The sequence below is a fragment of the Triticum aestivum genome, chromosome 5D (genome assembly GCF_018294505.1).
Source record: "Triticum aestivum cultivar Chinese Spring chromosome 5D, IWGSC CS RefSeq v2.1, whole genome shotgun sequence".
NCBI classification, from domain to species: domain Eukaryota; kingdom Viridiplantae; phylum Streptophyta; class Magnoliopsida; order Poales; family Poaceae; genus Triticum; species Triticum aestivum.
Genome location: NC_057808.1, coordinates 543,161,636 through 543,180,165, shown reverse-complemented (window position 1 = coordinate 543,180,165; position 18,530 = coordinate 543,161,636). Strand labels below are relative to the sequence as shown.

The 18,530-nt window shown below is 49.0% G+C and overlaps 2 protein-coding genes across 2 annotated transcripts; one reads left to right on the top strand and one right to left on the bottom strand.

Annotated features, from left to right (window-relative positions):
* Positions 1-9,885: 9,885 nt before the first annotated feature.
* On the top strand, positions 9,886-13,562 carry LOC123121166 (receptor kinase-like protein Xa21). The gene is made up of 4 exons (XM_044541093.1): positions 9,886-10,032; positions 10,694-10,780; positions 10,904-11,617; positions 11,999-13,562. Exons 1-4 carry the CDS (start codon positions 9,886-9,888, stop codon positions 13,463-13,465), a joined length of 2,415 nt encoding a protein of 804 aa, XP_044397028.1. The 3' UTR covers positions 13,466-13,562.
* A 647-nt stretch (positions 13,563-14,209) lies between these two features.
* LOC123121162 (ESX-1 secretion-associated protein EspB) lies at positions 14,210-18,107 on the bottom strand. The gene is made up of 4 exons (XM_044541086.1): positions 18,053-18,107; positions 14,779-14,866; positions 14,479-14,691; positions 14,210-14,389 (listed from the first exon to the last, which is right to left on the bottom strand). The coding sequence occupies exons 2-4, from the start codon at positions 14,815-14,817 to the stop codon at positions 14,210-14,212; spliced, it is 432 nt and encodes a 143-aa protein (XP_044397021.1). The 5' UTR covers positions 14,818-14,866; positions 18,053-18,107.
* Between the last annotated feature and the right edge of the window lie 423 nt (positions 18,108-18,530).

The following is an 18,530-nucleotide window of genomic DNA, read 5'->3' as shown; positions in this document are numbered from 1 at the left end:
GGCGCGTGGGGCCGCCTTTTCTGTCCGTGCCGACCCAAACAGACGGCCGCGGACGAAATGGGTCACCCCATTGGAGTTGCTCTTAGAACTTACAACTTCCAGTCTCTCCATGGTAACACAGCACAGCGCACGACTTATTCTTCTCATTTTTTGGCAACTATTTTATTCTTCTCAAAATCATGATATATATTTATTGTTGACTCCGATCGATCTTCAGCTTGGCTGCACGCCCGTACTGCATGGCGCGTGGGATTAGGTGGATTTAGGCGGGATAACCGGCACCCTCATGTGCACCAGCGGCAGGCTGTTCACGGAAATGGATTTTTCCTCGCCTTCTCCTGATATATATCATCCCAAACAAACAAGATGAGTGCAGCTAATTCTTTTTCCAATTCGCAGCGCAAGAAACTGGAGGATTAGTAAGTTGAGGCCGTTACCGATCCTGGCGTGGCGATGAGTAGTGGTTGCTGATGCTCCATCCATGGCGTTCACGTTCTTCGCCTGGCCAGCAGCAGCGGACGACGATGGGTGCGGCAGAGTGGAAACCGGTGGACGGCCGCTGACCAGCTCGGCGCGGCCAAGCTCGCCGCCTGCGAGCAGTACAAGGACCACCAGACCTGCCAATGCTTTGGATGCCATAGTTTTTCTTTCTTACTAGTTTCTTTGTTGCGGTGTGTGTTACGCTCCCACTAGGTAATTTAACTCAATCACAGGCGGAGTACAGAGGAATTGGAGGTTTTTCGATTTAGGGTTCATGGGATACAAGGAAGAAAGGGATCGGGAGTGAGAGCCGCCGCCGCCAGTGTCTCGTTTCTGCCTGCCTCTGTCCGGTGCCCCCGCTAGCTTAAGTAGCTAGGTCGTCCATTCTGGGCCTCCGTACCGCTTGCTGGGCTTGCAGGCTCGTCCGTTCTTCTCTTGGGCCTAACCACTGGTGTGGGCTGGTGCGGTAGGGGCTGTAGGCTGGGCCGTAACAGTCTCCCCTTCTTGAGAACCAGCTTGTCCCCAAGTTGGAGCTTCTGGATAATGGTGTTGCAGCTCGTCCCGGTCCTCCCATGTCGCCAGGGACGCTGGTTGATCAGTCCAGCGGATGAGAACTTGCGGGACTTGGTTCTTGCCACGGCGGTGGAGACGAGTGCCCAGAACTTCCACTGGCTCGGGACTGGATGCTGCTTTAGCTGGTAGCTCCTCCAGCGCCTGTTCTGACGGAGGAAGTGCTCGCTGCAGTTGAGATACATGGAAAACTGGATGAATGCTGCACAAGGCGGGAAGTTGAAGCTTGTAGGCGACTTGGCCGACCCGTTGCACCACCTGAAACGGACCAAAATATTTGAAGGAAAGTTTTTGGTTAGCTCTCGTGGCCAGCGACCGTTGGATGTAGGGTTGGATCTTCGGAAACACCCAATCATCCACCGCGAACACGCGCACTGATCTTTTCTTGTCTGCAGAGTCTTTCATCTGTTGCCGCGCTCGAAGCAGGTGCTGACGAAGCAAGGCCTTCTACGCTCGGTCTTGCAGCCAATCCTCTAGATCCGGTGCAGCGCAGGACAGTGGGTCATCGATGCCAAAGAACCTTGGCGCGTGCCCGTACAGAGCCTCGAAAGGGGACGTCCCCAAGGCAGAGTGTGGTGAGGTATTGTACCAGAATTCAGCTAGAGGCAGCCATTGGGACCACTTGGTTGGGCATGCATGGACAAAACACCTCAAGTAAGTCTCGAGACACTGGTTTACTCGCTATGACTGCCCATCCGTCTGCGGGTGGCGAGCCGTGCTCATGCGTAGTTCAGTGTGCGTCAGACGGAACAACTCCTTCCACATGATGCTTGTGAAGATAGGGTCTCGGTCGGATACAATCGATGCTGGCAATCCGTGGAGCTTGTAGATGTTGTTGACGAAAGCCTGAGCCACTTGGAATGCAGTGAACGGGTGCGACAATGGAATGAAATGGGCTAGTCGCGAGAACTTGTCTACCACCACTAATATGCTGTTGTATCTGGCTGATTGCGGCAAACCTTCAACAAAATCCATAGTGATGACCTCCCAGGCTTGTGTAGGCACGGGTAAGGGTTCTAGGAGCCCCGGGTACCTGACTCATTCCGGCTTGGCTTGCTTGCAAATCTGGCAATCTTCAACGAACAGTCTGACGTGTTGTTTCATCCCTGGCCAAGTGAACAGCCGCCGCACTCGCTTGTATGTGACGTTGAAACCAGAGTGCCCTCCAATCGCACCCGTCCATGCTGCTTGATGATACCCGAGTCCAAAGTGAAGCCGTCCTTGTTGGTTGCCCCTGTAGCTAGACGAGCCAGCCATCTTTGTGCCATAGGGTCTTCATTGTAACCCTGCTGAACTGAGTCTAACCAAGCCGGCACCGTTACCGTGATCGATGCAAGATCTCCTTGTGGGGGTCCCGGGCGTCGGGATAAAGCATCTGCCACGCGATTGTCCACACCTCTTTTGTAGACGATGCGGTAGCGCAGGCCGAGGAGCTTGGACATGATCTTTTGCTGCCAAGGTGTCGCCAACCGTTGGTCTTCAAGGTGCACTAAGCTTAGCTGGTCAGTATGGATCAGGAACTCGTCGTTCTGCAAGTACTGCCGCCAATGCTCGACCGCCAAGAGGATCGCCAGCCCTTCCTTCTCATATGTGGACAAGGCGCTGTTACGTGGACCCAAAGCCTTGCTCAAGAAAGCCACCGGGTGTTTGCCTTGTTTCAGGACGGCACCGATGCCTTTGTCCGACGCATCTGTTTCCAGTTCGAATTGGACCTTGAAATCCGGCAGTGCTAACACTGGAGCAGTTATCAGTGCTCTTTTAAGTTCCTGGAAAGCTGTTTCCTCCAACTCAGTCCATCGAAATACTGTGTTCTTCTTGAGCAGGTCTGTTAGTGGGCGGCTGGTGATGCCAAAGTTCCTCGCGAACTTGCGATAATACCCCGCGAGACCGAGGAAACCGCGTACCTCCTTGACGGTGGTTGGTGTTGGCCATTTTGCTACTGCAGCAATGTTTTTATGGTCAGTGCGGACTCCATCTCCACTGATTTCATGCCCCAAGTACAGCAGACTTGGCCTGGCAAAGGTGCACTTGCTCATCTTGATCTTCAGCTGGTGCTTGTCGAGTAGCTGGAACACTTCTCTCAGCCGCTCACAGTGTTGCTTCAATGTGGCGCTATGCACTAGGATGTCGTCAATAAAGACCAGTACCCCCTTGCGGTTCACTAGAGCCAACACTATGTTCATTCCTCCTTGGAAAGTCGTCGGTCCCCCCGTGAGGCCGTACGCCAAAACCTTGAACTCAAAGTGGCCATGGTGGGTCTTGAAAGCGGTCTTTGTTCATCCTCAGGCTTCATACGAATCTGATGATATCCGGCCCGGAGATCTAGACTGGTGAACAGCGTGGAACCAGCCAGCTCGTCCAGTAGCTCGTCGATGACAGGCAGAGGGTAGCGGTTCTTAACTGTCACCGCATTGAGTTGTCGGTAGTCCACGCAGAAACGCCAAGACAAATCCTTCTTCTGAACGAGCAGCACTGGTGAAGCGAAGGGGCTGGAGCTGGGCGTGATGATACCTTGGGCAAGCAAGTCTGCAACCTGTTTCTCAATCTCATCTTTCTGGGCCGGGCTATATCGATATGGGCGCACGTTGACACGTTTCGCCCCGGGCAGGAGAGGAATTGTGTGATCGAAAGAGCGCTGTGGTGGTAGTCCTTTAGGTTCCTCAAACAGGTGTCCAAACTCGCTGATCAGGGCCTCAACTTCAGCAGGCACCGGCACTTCGGTGATGATTGGCTCCCCTTGCTCTGCAGCGTACAACTGAACCATGCGCGCGACACCCGAGCGCTGCAACAACTCAGTGAGCTCGTCGCTTGATAGGTGGTGGCACTGGCTGATATTCGCTCAAGCACCTTGGAGGTGGACCGTGTCGCCCTTGTAGTCAAAGTCCATCGTCTTCTCGAGCCAATGCACCTTCATTGGGCTATGCTGTGCAAGCCAGTCGATGCCAAGGATGACGTCGTAGCAACCCAATGGGAGCACCTTAAGGTTGGTGTCGAAGGTGACCCCGTGGGTTTGCCATGGGCACGCCGGCGGCTCCTGGTCGCATCGCATGACGCCTCCGTTGGCCACGCGCACCGTCAGAGGATGCTTGGCCTTGACCACGCCTTGTAGTTGTGTGGCGAGCGACTCACAGATGAAACTGTGGGACGAGCCAGAGTCGACGAGCATCAAAACCTCGCGCCCTTGCACCCAGCCGTGGAGACGCATGGTGGTGGGGGATTCCCCTCCGTCGAGTGCCTCCTTGGAGATGACGCAGCAGTCCGCGCTCCGATCGCTGACTGCGTCGTCACGCGCGCTTGGTTCACTGATGTCCACCGATTCGCTGTGCATCATGGCGAGAAGCTCCTCAACCACGTGCAGCTGGACGGTCGGCCCACAGCGATGATCGCGCCCCCAGCGCTCGCCACAGGTGAAACAGAGCCCGCGGGCGCGTCGGTACGCACGGAGGGCTGCAATCTTGTCTTCTGTTGGTTGAGGGTGCGCCGCTTCCAGTGCGCGACGATCCGCGCTGCGCCCCTCCATTGGTAGCGCTGACTTGGTCGGCGCAGCTGCTGGTGGCGGTGGCAGAGGAAGGGCTGTGCGTGGCACTCGTCGAAACGTAGCCGGTGCCGAGTGCCGACGATCCTCCCTCCTATCTTCTTTGCGCATAGCTTCCAGCACTTCCTCCTGTAAACAAGCAAGATCGACGGCAGTATTGAGAGTCTTGGGTCGATGTAAAACTACAGCAGCACGTATATCTTTCTGTAACCCATCAATAAAATGCGTAATGAAATAAGATGGCTCCCATGATTCATGATGGGCCACTAAATTGTGCATGAACTGGGTGAACTTCTCTGCATATTCAGTCACGGAACCACTCTGCTGCAGACGATTGAATTGTCGCAACAGAGACTGGAATTCCTCTCTCCCAAACTGTGCACACACTGCCTCTGCAAATGCACCCCAATCTGTATAGATAAGGTGCGCCCTGGTGGACTGCAACCAAGACAGTGCCCCATCAATGAAATACATCGCTGCACAACTCACCCAAGTGTCAGGACTAAGTGTACAGATTCTGAAATACGCCTCACACTTCAGACGCCATGCTCGTGGACCATCGCCATCGAACAGAGGAAATTCAAAACATGGGGGAGGTGGAAATCGGCTGAATCCGAACTGACGCTCTCCCATAAACGAAATCTCTGCAGCAAAAGGGTGGAAATCGGCCATACCCGTGACCGGAGGTGCCCGCGGGGTCCGTTCCCCCGGCGACAACCCCCGGTGATCTTGAGTCCTGTTGTGGCCAACGGGCCCATGGACGTCACCACTGCGAGGCAAGAGGCGCTCGCTGGGTTGAGGAAGACACGCGTCCGCGATCGAGGAAGGCTTGAGCGGCGGTGCGGTTGTCGACGGAAGGAGTGGAGGCATATCCGTGAGACGAATCGGATGCGCCAGCTCCGTAGCCGCCGCTGGTGCCGGATCAAGCACCGAGCGCTCGACGGCTGGTCGCCACCCCTGGAGCTCGAGGACGATGGGGTGGATCTCACCGATCTGGGACGATATGCCGCTGATCGCCGCCGTCAGACCGGCCAGGGCCTTGTTGGTCTCCTCCATGGCGGTGGTCTTGCCGCGATGGGTTTGGATGATCGAAGGAAATCAACCGGCCAGGGTTGAGGTGGTGGGTGGAAAGGCTGCTGATACCAAATGTTACGCTCCCACTAGGTAATTTAACTCAATCACAGGCGGAGTACAGAGGAATTGGAGGTTTTTCGATCTAGGGTTCATGGGATACAAGGAAGAAAGGGATCGGGAGTGAGAGCCGCCGCCGCCAGTGTCTCGTTTCTGCCTGCCTCTGTCCAGTGCCCCCGCTAGCTTAAGTAGCTAGGTCGTCCATTCTGGGCCTCCGTACCGCTTGCTGGGCTTGCGGGCTCGTCCGTTCTTCTCTTGGGCCTGACCGCTGGTGTAGGCTGGTGCGGTGGGGGCTGTAGGCTGGGCCGTAACAGTGTGTGTTTGTGTCCCTCGTCGATAATTTGGCTCCCTATAAATACAAGGCCGGGGACGGGGAGTGATACATCATGCATGGACAGTACGAATTAGTTAGGGCGATGATACGTCTTTGATTGTGAGTAATGAAGGCCAGAGATCAGAGATGAATGTGTAGCGAAGAAAGGGAGGAATCAGTATCTTGAAGCACGAGCACCCTATATATGTAGGTGTGCCTCCTTTGATCAGAAAATTGACCGTATCGATCCTACACCTTCTCTGAAGCAAAAATTAATGTGGACCAACTTTGATGGGAAGAAATGGCCGGGGTCGTTATTGTATCATCAACTTTGTAAGGCTAGTCATAGTGGGAGTAACTTAGCTAGTAACATAATGCATTTCAAGAAATTTTTGCTTATGTGGCAAGTATTTAATGTGAGGTGGTAACATAATATGTTACTGTAACATAGCGCTTCCCAAGACAAGATGAGTCTACAAAATAATAAATGAAGCCATCTATGGCTCTGTTTGGATCCCTAAGTTAGAGTTAGTTTTAGTTAGTTGGGGCTCAAATAACCCAAAAGGATCCAAACATGATGGGTTAGTTTGGGTTAGTTGGATCTAACCCACCCCAAAAAACTAGCCCACACTAGAGGAGCTTATTTGGGTTAGTTTTCCTGGGCCCACTAAAAAAATAGTAAAACAACTAACCCCTCCCGCACCAGATCCCTCCTCCCCACCCACCTCGCACGCCTCCTCCCCATCGCGCAGCTCGCCCAGCGCAGCGCCTCGCCGCTCGCCCAGGCATAGCGCCTCGCTGGCGGAACCCCGGGAGCGCCCTCCTCTGGCCCCGCTCACCCTCCTCCGGCCGCCCTCGCCCTCCTCCGGCCACCGCTCGCCCTTCTCCGGCCGCCGCTCGCGCCGCTCCCTCCTCACCGGCCGCCGCTCGCCCTCCTCCGACCGCCGCTCGCAGCTCATCTACCAGGGGTGAGTTCGAGGGTTCCTTCTCACGGCCATATTTCGCTCATGTGCTCTGGTTGCTCTAGTTGCTAGATGGCCATTCTATTTCATGAATTTCTGTAATTTCGTTCATGTGCTCTGGTTGCTAAATGACCAATCTATTTCATGAATTTTCTGAAGAAGGAAGACTATTATACATGCAATGTTGAGTGTGCTTTGTGCTATTGTTCAGATTCAGGTGGTGAAGGAAAGCAAACCTTCATGCTTATTATTGTCCTAATTAAGTACTTGTGATGCTTGGATTTTATAGGATACTTTGTACCTCAATTCCTTCTGATGCGTTTCGTTTTCTACTATCATTGCTAAATGGTTGCAATACAGGCATGTGAAGAAAGGTGGGGGCTGAGGTTGTTCTTTGTTTTTTCTATTTACTTACAGTGCGTTGCCTAAAATGAAGGTACTCCTGTCCTGTGTATCACAATCGTCGTTATAAAATGCTTATGTAAAAGTGGAACCGCATGCTTGTTATTCAGTATACTATGTATCAGTACCTCCTGAGTAATTGATGATCGTGGCAGCTTTTGGGGTTCAGCTACTGATGTACCAGTACCTCCTATGTAGTGTAATTTTTTTGTGAAGCTTGATTGGCGACTTGTATGTTTGAGTGGGACATCTCATTTGTATGGACAAAATAAAATTTATCATGTTTTGGACCCTCGATTTGTAAAGATAACTTGTTTATGTCAATTGTGAGCGGGAGGAGGCCACACCAAATCCGGCAGGAAATAGGGTCTAGAGTAGTCAAATGATTGAGAAAGAGCATTTATTTTCAATCTAACCATACCATCCAAACAACTCTTTGGTTAGAGTTAGTTCAGGGTTAGTTCAGGGTTAGAATCTAACTCTAACCTCTAACTGAGTTAGAGTATCCAAACAGGGCCTATGACACTACTATCATGTTACTTTGCATTATGAAGGTAGTAACTTAGACTAGCGTCATGCATATGACACTAGTCTAAGTTACTTCCCACCATGACCAGCCTAATGCAATTTTCTGAAGTGCCTGACTTTGTATTGATCAGATTCACGTAAGATTATTCATACTCCCCGTCATACTGGGTAACACCACTGGAGCGGCGATGGTGACCGGTCTAGAAAACAAACTAACCGAGGCAGTGGGTACATACGTTTGGGTACTGAGGTCAGTTACATTACTAAAAACAGTTCATAGCTGAGCGGTCATCAGCGATGGACCATAGTTGAATCTGACGGGCGGAAAATAGCAGCCAGTGGTTGTCCGGCGGTGACGATGTCCCTCAGTAACAATAATGTCTCCCACGTGGGGCTGTGTCTCCGTTGAATCTCTCCGTATTCGGGCGATGTTGGTCTTCGTTGGATCTATTTGGATCAAGTTTTTGTTCGTCTTCATTCGCGTGGTTATAGGTTTGATCTTTCCGAATTCTGATCTATAACTCTCTTCATCGGTGATGATTGTTGCTCTGGTGTATTGGTCCTTTGGAGCCTTAGCATGACGACTTTTCGACTGTCTACTACGACAAGGTTTGCCTGGCTCCAATGAGAGAGGGACGATGACGGCGGTGCGCCTTCGCTTGCTTCAATTCTTGTAGTCGTCGCTAGGTGGTCCATGGACCTGATTGTAATTTTTATGACCTCTATTGTTGTACTATCATAACTGATGAATAGATGAAACTTTCTCTTGAAAAAAAAGTTCACAAATAAAATAAAATCACAACCCAACTGGAAAACGAGAATCTTGGACTAGTAAACCGTTGCCTGTACGTGCAAAGATTGTCAAAAAAGAAGGACGACGATAAATGCCATACGTGTGGGCATTAAGGGGTCTGCCTACACGTTTTGCGTGGTGTCACCAGCCCACACGCCTACGTGTGGGCAAAACAATTAGCGCCCACACGCTTTTTTTTTTCTTGCGGTCCTTCTCACACGCCTACGTGTGGGCAAAATGCATAACGCCCACACGACCTCTCTCAGCCACCTACCTCATGGTCCAGCACGCCCCGCGTGACAGTCATCATGCGTCCCCGCAGTTGCCATGGTCCGGACCCTCTTCAATGTCCGTTTAACTGCAGTTGCCATGTCGCTGAACTACAGTTGCCATGCCGGACAACTACAGTTGCCATGGTTGCTCAACTGCAGTTGCCATCTCAGGTCAAGTGCCAGATGTCATTTTGGACAACTGCAGCTGTTGCCATGTATGGTCTGGTTTACTACAGTTGCCATGATTTGAAAACCTTAGGAGTTGCCACCTACTAACACTAGGCAGTTGACGTGTAGCACTACAAAAAGACATGGCAAAACAACATGTTCGGGTAAAATAGAGAGTTGCCATCTGCTTACAAGCACACTAGGGCAGTTGCCGTGTACCCTGCAAAACACATGGCAACTGACATGTTCGGGTAAAAAAAAAGAGAGAGTTGCCATCTGCTTATAAGCACACTAGGGCAGTTGACATGTACACTGCAAAACGCATGGCAACTGGCAGCTTGGGTGTGGGAGAGGAGACGGGCGTGTGGGCGAGATGGCAAATGCCTACACCCCAGCCCTTCTGCATGAGTAAAAACTGGCGTGTGGGCGAACTGCTAAACGCCCACACACCGGCCCCTCCGTGTGGGCGAGATGGCAAATGCCCACACACCGAATGAATGCCCGCACACCAGCCCAGTTCTACGTGGTGCCAAGATTCGTGCACCCATAAACGGACGCGGATCCACGCGTGTGGGCGAGATGCAAACACTCATACATGTGAGCATTAGTGTTTCCGAAAAAGAAAAAGTTTGTCCGTGTAGACATCGCCGAGACAGGTCGCACTCCGCTGCGGAAAAGCATTGAGCCGGGACAAGCGATAGACCCACTACCACCAGGATTCGAGCCTGGACATGACGCAACAATCCTGTCCGTCCAGCTCAAACAGCGACGCAAGCGACGGGTGTGAGAAGATGAAGAGCGGCAAGCTCGACGATCGACTCAAGGTCTTCGCTGCAATCCCCCGCAAAAAAACAAATAAAAGAATTGAGATAATTAAGGTGTGGTGATGCCAAATGCAACCGAAAGTGTGTGGATGTGACGATGCTGTGAGAGTGTTTATAAACCCCAGGTGCCTTGGCCTGCTGAGCATCCAACTCACACACTTCCAGAGCTCTCACACACCGCCGCCCCGGCAGAACCGCACGTTGGAGGGAAGGTCGATCGTCGTGCTCTGCGCTCCGGCCGATCGAGCAGAGGTGCGCCATTATCTCCCGTCCTAGCTTTTTGGAGCGCGCATACTTCTTTTCCAAATTTGCCTCTCATCATATTTACAGTCTAAAAAAAATCGAAAAGATTTACAGTCTCGAATGAAGCCTGAATATTTGATAGAGCAACGCTTTTGTGCTTTGAAGTGGCATGCATAAAACTAGCTGATTCTCCACGTATCCGTGTAGTAAATTGTTTGGACCGCGCGGCGCGCGCCTATGACTATGAGACTATCCGCCCCTGTTTGTGTGCAATGTTCATGAAAAATGATGAGTTTGTTTTTTCTACAAAATTTTAGAAGCACCCTTCTTCCATTGAAACAAATATTGCGCTTATGTCCTGTCTGTTCTCCTTGTTCGTGTGCATATGCTGCGGTGTAAACTGATGTACATACACATACTTATTTTATTGGAGCTTATTTTGTTGAATATGCATATGCCTTATCCTTTGCAGGCAATATTCCTAGACCTGCCTGATGTGTGCTTGGCGATCCCTGAAATTCAGCAGCACACTTGTGCTAACGACACTCTTACTGTTATTGTATGGATCCGGGACCGCTCATTGTTCTGTGGTTCATAATAGCACGGACCGACGTGCACTGCTCGATTTTAAAGAGGCCATCACAGTGGATCCGACGGGAGCCTTGCGGTCCGGGAATGACAGCAGCCACCACTGTATGTGGTCGGGCGTCAACTGCAGCAGAAGGCACACCCAGGGCGCGTTACGGTGTTGGACCTGCAGGATATGAGCTTGGCAGGCCAAATCACTCCCTCTCTTGGAAACCTAACCTCTCTTAGAAAACTTACGCTAGATTCAAATCGCTTGTCTGGACAATTGCCCCCTCTCAACCGTCTTACAAGATTAGAGGAGCTTTCTCTAGGCACCAACTTGCTGCAGGGGGACATTCCAGATGCACTTACAAACTGTAGCAAACTCAAGTCGCTAAACCTCGCTCTTAACATGCTAGTGGGTTCAATTCCCGAAAACATAGGTTTCCTCACCAATCTAGTAGTTATGGACCTTTCCGGAAATAATTTGTCAGGAATCATTCCCCAAACCTTCAGCAACATAAGTCGTTTAAGAGAAATGTCACTTGCAGACAACCTGCTCGTGGGAAGCATTCCTAAAGAGCTTGGGCAATTGACAGATATTTCGATTGTGTTCCTTGGTGGAAACAGCCTATCAAGTAGCGTTCCTGCGACACTGTTTAATCTGTCCTACCTTCAAATACTAGACTTGGATACAAATATGTTAAGTGGCACACTGCCATCTGACGTTGGTCATATGCTCCCTAACCTCCAATTTCTTTTCTTGGGTGAAAACAAGCTTGACGGCCACATCCCAGATTCATTAGGCAATGCTTCAGAGCTGGGCCAGGTAGATTTGTCATCTAATTATTTTTCCGGCCAGATTCCTAGTTATTTGGGTAAACTACAAAATTTATACTATCTAAATCTTGATGAAAACAAACTTGAAGCAAGAGACACTCAAAGTTGGGAATTTTTAAGTGCATTAAGCAATTGCCCTCTAAAAGTACTCTCGTTAAATGGAAATCAACTACAAGGACTCCTGCTGTATGGCGGTCGCATAACAGGATAGGAGTCTAGGGAGCTTATCCTTAGTATTGCCATTCCGGTTGAGATTGTTAGCATGAACTTTGCTTTACTTTATTTTTCGCTCCACTTGCGAGTTGTAAGACAACTTTGTGATACTTTGCGACTTCTTAATAATATGGCTGCATGCATCATTATGATGCAGAGGCCAGGGGTGCGCCTCCATTTCCAAAAAAAAGGACTCCTGCTGACTTCTATTGGTAACCTATCCATCAAGCTTCAACAACTAAATTTAGGCCAAAACAACTTGTTCAGGACAGTTCCACCGACAATAGGGAAATATCGTAACCTATTTAAACTGACACTGAGCTACAATAATCTTACAGGCACAATTGAAAAATGGGTTGGGACTCTAAAGAACCTACAAGGTTTATATCTTGAAGGAAATACCTTTGTTGGATCAATACCAAACTCCCTTGGCAATCTGAACAAGTTAACATCCCTCTATCTTTCCAAAAATCAGTTTGATGGTCTTATGCCAGCCAACCTAGGAAATTTGTCACAACTCACACAGTTGGATCTTAGTTACAACAATATCCAAGGCAACATACCTCTACAGATTTCTAGGCTTAAACAACTCATGGAACTACACCTTTCATCGAACAAGCGTACTGGGGAAATACCTAGTAATTTGGATCAATGTGACAATTTGATAACTATCCAGATCGACCAGAACATGCTAATAGGGGAAATCCCAACATCTTTTGGCAATCTAATAGCCTTGAACGTGCTTAATCTTTCTCAGAATAACTTGTCGGGCACCGTCCCAGCAACTCTAAGTGACTTACAACTCCTCAGTAAGTTGGATCTTTCTCACAATCATCTGCATGGGGAAATTCCGAGAAATGGAGTTTACATAAATGCCACTTGCATTTATCTTGAAGGCAATTGGGGACTGTGTGGAGGGGTGGCAGATCTCCAAATGCCGTTATGTTCTGCTATTTCTCAGAGATCAGAGACAGAGTACTATTTGGTCAGAATATTGGTTCCAATACTTGGCTTCACTTCACTCATAATGCTGGCTTACATTATAATCCTTGGGAAGAATACATCACGTAGAACATATGTATCGTTTCTCTCATTTGGTAAGAAATTCCCAAGAGTTTCTTACAGTGATCTAAATCGAGCAACGGGGAACTTCTCAAAGGCAAACATAATTGGAAAAGGAAGCTATGGTACAGTATACAGAGGAAAGTTAACTCAAGCTAAGATACAAGTAGCCATCAATGTTTTTAACCTTGATATGAAATGCGCAGACAAAAGTTTTGTAACAGAATGTGAGGTTTTAAGAAGCATCCGACATCGAATCCTTGTACCTATCCTAACTGCATGTTCAACGATAGACAACAATGGTGACGCTTTCAAAGCTCTAGTCTATGAATTCATGCCTAACGGGAATTTGGACACATGGCTGCACAACCGATTTTTGGGTAGTTCAGCAAAACAGCTGAGCTTAGCTCAAAGAGCAAGCGTAGCTGTTGGGATAGCCGATGCATTGGCTTATTTACACCATCATTACCAGAATTTGATACGTTGCCGACGGCCCATGACCGTCGGCATAGGGCCAAAAGCCGTCAGCAAAGGGTTACGCCGACGACCCCCGTCAGCATAGCCCCGTCGGCAACTCGTTTTCCACCTGACGGACGTTGACGGCGCCGCCATGAAAGGTTTGCCAATAACACACTGACACGTGGCAGCTTTTGGGCGACCGTGGCCTGGAGGTACGCCGACGGTTAGGCCATCGGCATAGCTTTTGGGGCTATGCCGACGGCCTAACCGTCGGCGTACCTCCAGGCCACGGTAGCCTGGAAGCTGCCACGTGTCGGCGGTTGGGCCGTCGGCATAGCCCCAAAAGCTGTGCCGACGGCCTAACCGTCGGCGTAGCTCCACGCCAGGCTTCCCAGACGCTGCCACGTGTCGATCGCTGGTAACACGCTAGGAGCTATGCCGACGGTTTAACCGTCGGCTTAGCTATGCACTATTTTTTTTCTGTTTTTGTTGCATTTCAATTCAAATAACAGCATATATATATATATATATATATATATATATATATATATATATATATATATATATATATATATATATATATATATAACAAAAAAGAGAAGATAATTATCACAAGTTCATCATCATCGCAAGTCCAACATGATAAACATCATCACAAGTCCAACATAAAAGTATCATCATCGCAAGTCCAACATAAAAGTATCATCATTGCAAGTCCAACATGATAAACATAATAGCAAGTCCAACATGATAAACATAATAGCAAGTCCAACATAGAAGCATCATCATCGCAAGTCCAACATAGAAGCATCATCATCGCAAGTCCACCTTGATCACAATAAAAGGCTTAAGCGGCATCACTTCCACTGCCAAAGCCGAGGCCGCCAAAGCCGAGGTCGTCACCGCTACCGCTAGCGCTAGCGCCACCGCCACCGCCGCCGCCAAGCCAGACCGGAGTGACTGGGCTCCGTGACTCTGGATTGGAACCATCAGTAGCACCACCACCGGTGGATGATGCACCGGTTCCCTGCATGTTTGCAAAGAGATGGTAAGGCAATATATGATTGTATTGAATAAACAAGAAGTTGTGGTTGAATAGGTTGGTGATGTACTAACCGGAGTGACATTGTAGTGGTCTGCCAGAAATTGTTCAAACGTAGGCACCACTGGTTGTGGTCCAGGAGGTGGTGGTGGTGGTTCCATTGTAGGAATCTGCCCGGTTGCCATAGACGCAAACATAAGCTGCGTCATGCGACTGTTGTGCTCCGTGACTGCTGCAACTCTCTGGTTCCATTCGTAGAGCTGCTGACGTTGGAACTCCATGTAGGCCTACAATATGACATGATGCAACTCATAATACATAACAAAGCAGAAAATAAAAGTAGAAAGAAAGAAGATAAGAGGGAAAATACTTACTGAGTTGCGCTGGGCTAGGATGGCCTGTGCAGTGGACATGCTTGGGCGTGGGTGCGGGCTCGGCCTCGGGTTGGTAGCTCGGATCCGTCTGTAGGAGATAGAAGGGGTGATCACCGAATCCAGAACCGCCGACCGACCATGAATGAAATGATGATACCATGCCAACTTTCAACCTTTTCAGAGTTCATTTGAAATGCTATTATAAACTCTAATAGCAAAAGGAATCAACTAAAAAGCTTTTATAAACCTCTAGTATTTTTTAAACTAAAATTATATAAAATTTATGCAACTAAAATTATCAAAGTATTTTCCGTTCAAAACATGAAAAGCAGAAAGAATTATCATTAAAAAAATTTGTTAGAAACTTTGTAGCAAAAAGAATTTTCGTAAAGAATTAAAATTTAAACTATTCAAATTTGGAAACTAATGGAGTAACAGAAAGTTTATAATTATTCTAAGCTAAAAGCAAAAATCAAAAGAAAATAAATAATTCAAAAAACAAAAAAATACTGGAAAAATTAAGAAAAATGTCGCCTAATGGGCCACACGGCCTGCATACGACTAGAAACCCATCTGCACATGGGCCAGGATGCAGGCCCGCAGGCCCAATAGGCCCAACATGGCAGTGACAAGGGTAGGCATGTAATGCCTGCATATTAGAGAGGAGCTCAGCACCTGAGCTGCAACGCAGCTTATAAACAGGTGCTGAGCTCTCTCAGCTGGCGAGGTGGGACTAAACTTCCCACCGCACCGCGCCAGCACAGGGCCTTTAGTCCCGGTTGGTGGCTCCAACCGGAACGAATGCTCCTCTTTGGTCCCGGTTGGTGGCACCAACCGGAACCAATGCCCACCCTTTAGTCCCGGTTGGTGGCACCAACCGGGGGCACCAACCAGGACTAAAGGTGGCATTGGTCCCGGTTTGTGCGTCGAACCGGGACCAAAGCCTTTGCTATATAAGCCAGCACTTAGGAAATTTTCAGATTTCCATCGCCAGTTTCCCCCCGCCCGACGACGCCGCGAGCTCGATCTACGCCGCCAGGCTGCCCCGCCGCCGTCGCCGTCGCCCGTGCCCCCGAGCCCACGCCGTCGCCCGTCGCCGTCGTCCTCCGCCCCCCGCCGCCGTCGCCGTCGCCCTCCGCCGCGCGCCCCCGAGCCATGTCGCCCGTCACCGTCGTCCCCGGCCCGCCACGGTCGCCGTCGCCCTCCGCCACCCACGCCGTCGCCCTCCGTCGCCCGATGTGAGCCGCCGCCACGCCACGGCTCTGTTTATTTTTTTCATATAATTTGTATTTTTTTTGTTCATTGCATTTTTTCATATATATAATGTGTATATATATATGTATGTGGTAGCTATATGATGAATGGATGTGGCTATGTTTTTATGAATATAATGTTCATAGAATTTTTTTGTTTATATATGTTTTTTTCATATATGTATTAATTTTTTATTGAGGTTAATTATTAGTAGATATCGATTTTAGGTTAGTGCTTAGTAGTTGAACTAGTTGATGTAATAAAACTATTTTATTAAATTTTACTATATATAGAAGTAGTTTATTTTTAGTAAGAACTACTTTATTTTATATATTTATAGTAAGTGCTTAGTAGTTGAACTAGTTGATTAATTAATAAAACTACTTTATTAAATTTTACTATATATAGAAGTAGTTTATTTTTAGTAAGAACTACTTTATTTTATTTATTTATAGTAAGTGCTTAGTAGTTGAACTAGTTGATTAATTAATAAAACTACTTTATTAAATTTTGCTATATATAGAAGTAGTTTATTTTTAGTAAGAACTACTTTATTTTATTTATTTATAGTAAGTGCTTAGTAGTTGAACTAGTTGATTTAATAAAACTACTTTATTTTACTATATATGGAAGTAGTTTATTTTTAGCAAGAAAATTAATATAACTAGTTTATTTTTTTAGTTCAAGCAATTAATCCCGCATCGACGTCGACGATGCCTATCCCGCATCCTCGTCGTCGACTCGGCGGAGGAGGCCGGCTTGATCAGAGGGGCCATGTCCGGGACTGGGCTCCGCCGGGCTGGTTTTGGGAGGTGCTACCTTCCGGTGGGCGTAGGTTGGTGAGGAGCCAGCCCGTCGTTGACCCGATCCTTGCTTGGTGGCGGTCGCATGGGCCAGTGACGGTGCCGAGGCTTCCGGACACCGCGGAGGTGGTACGTCACCGTGTCAGCGAGGAGGACCAGCACGTCCGTCGCTACATGGTTGCATTGGAGGGCAGGTTCGACAATACCTGACAGGTTCTTCAGGGATCTCACTGGAGCTATGATCCTGTGATGGTTCCATCCCTTTGGGTCTCCACCGCCCGTGCCGATACCCGTCGGGCGCTACGGTTCTAGCTGTACTAGCGATGCTATATGTATGATAGTATTCGAGGTGTATTAGTGATAATATTCGACGATTTACGGACGCATGGAGATGATGTAGTTTTGCTTATAATTGAATGCATCTTAATTTGAATACTACTTTATTTTGTGATTTGATTTTGCTTATTGAATGCTCAAATTGGAAAACTACTCCTACTTTGAATGCTAAATTTGGAGAGCACTATGCAAGGCGTATGCATATGATTAGTTGATAGCTTATAGGGTTTTTGTTTTCACAGAAATCTAGGAGCCCCCGGCCCCTCCATCATCCCCGCCGTCGTCCCCGTCATCGCCCCCTCCGACATCAAGGTGAGACCAGCCAAATCCTCTTTTAGAAAGATAATTAAACGATATTTCGGGTTGACTTTAAGTCTGTCGAGTCTCCACCATATATGAGAGGACGAAGAATCCCGACTGTTGTCGTGGGGGTAGCTTCTCCTTCGTTCCCGTGTGCTAGACAATTTGGTGTAATGCACTCGAGAACGAAAGGAGGAGCTACCATCACCGACGGTCGCAAATGTCAGAGAGGAATCAGTGAGGGAGAGTTCCACCATATATATATGAGGGGACGAAGAATCCCGACTGTTGTCGTGGGGGTCGCTTCTCCTTTGTTCCCGTGTGGTAGACATTTTGGTGTAATGCACTCGGGGACAAATGGAGGAGCGACCATCACCAACGGTCGAATGTATACACCACGTGAGCTGAGAGTTTTCAAGAAAAGACTTGACAACTCGATAGTCAACCCGTGATGAATAATAATGATCTAACTTAGATTTTTTAGTGTAGGGGAACGCAGCAGAAAACAAAAATTTTCCGACCTACGCACCAGCCCAGGACCACTATGGAGACTGCATACATGGTTTGATCTTTTTCGTTACCGACTCGTAGCGCAGCGGGAAGTAGAGTCGATGACGATCGGCGGTGCAGATCCCCGCAGCTAGGATTTACAACCTCCCAACCGCGAGGATGTATACCCTCATCTGCTCCTCAGACAGCCCTCCGGGAGGCGGTCGAACAGCCCCCCCGGACGGTGTCACGGACAGCCCTTCGGGAGGACCTTCGAAACTCGAACGGTCACTCGGACAGCCCTTCGGGAGGACCTTCGAAACTCGGACGGTCACACGGACAGCCCTTCGGGAGGCACTCACGAACTAAGACCGAAACTACGATCTCTCTACAGAGTTGCACACATACGGTGTCATCTATCCGGCAGGGCTTCGCCGTCCAGAACTAGTTCCTGCCGGAACCCAGACAGCCTTACGGCTCTACGAAACTCTTTTCGTGGGAGGGAGAGAAGAAGCCAGATAATGCATGGCATGTGTATGAGAGCAAGGGATGAGTGTGGAGGGCTGCCCC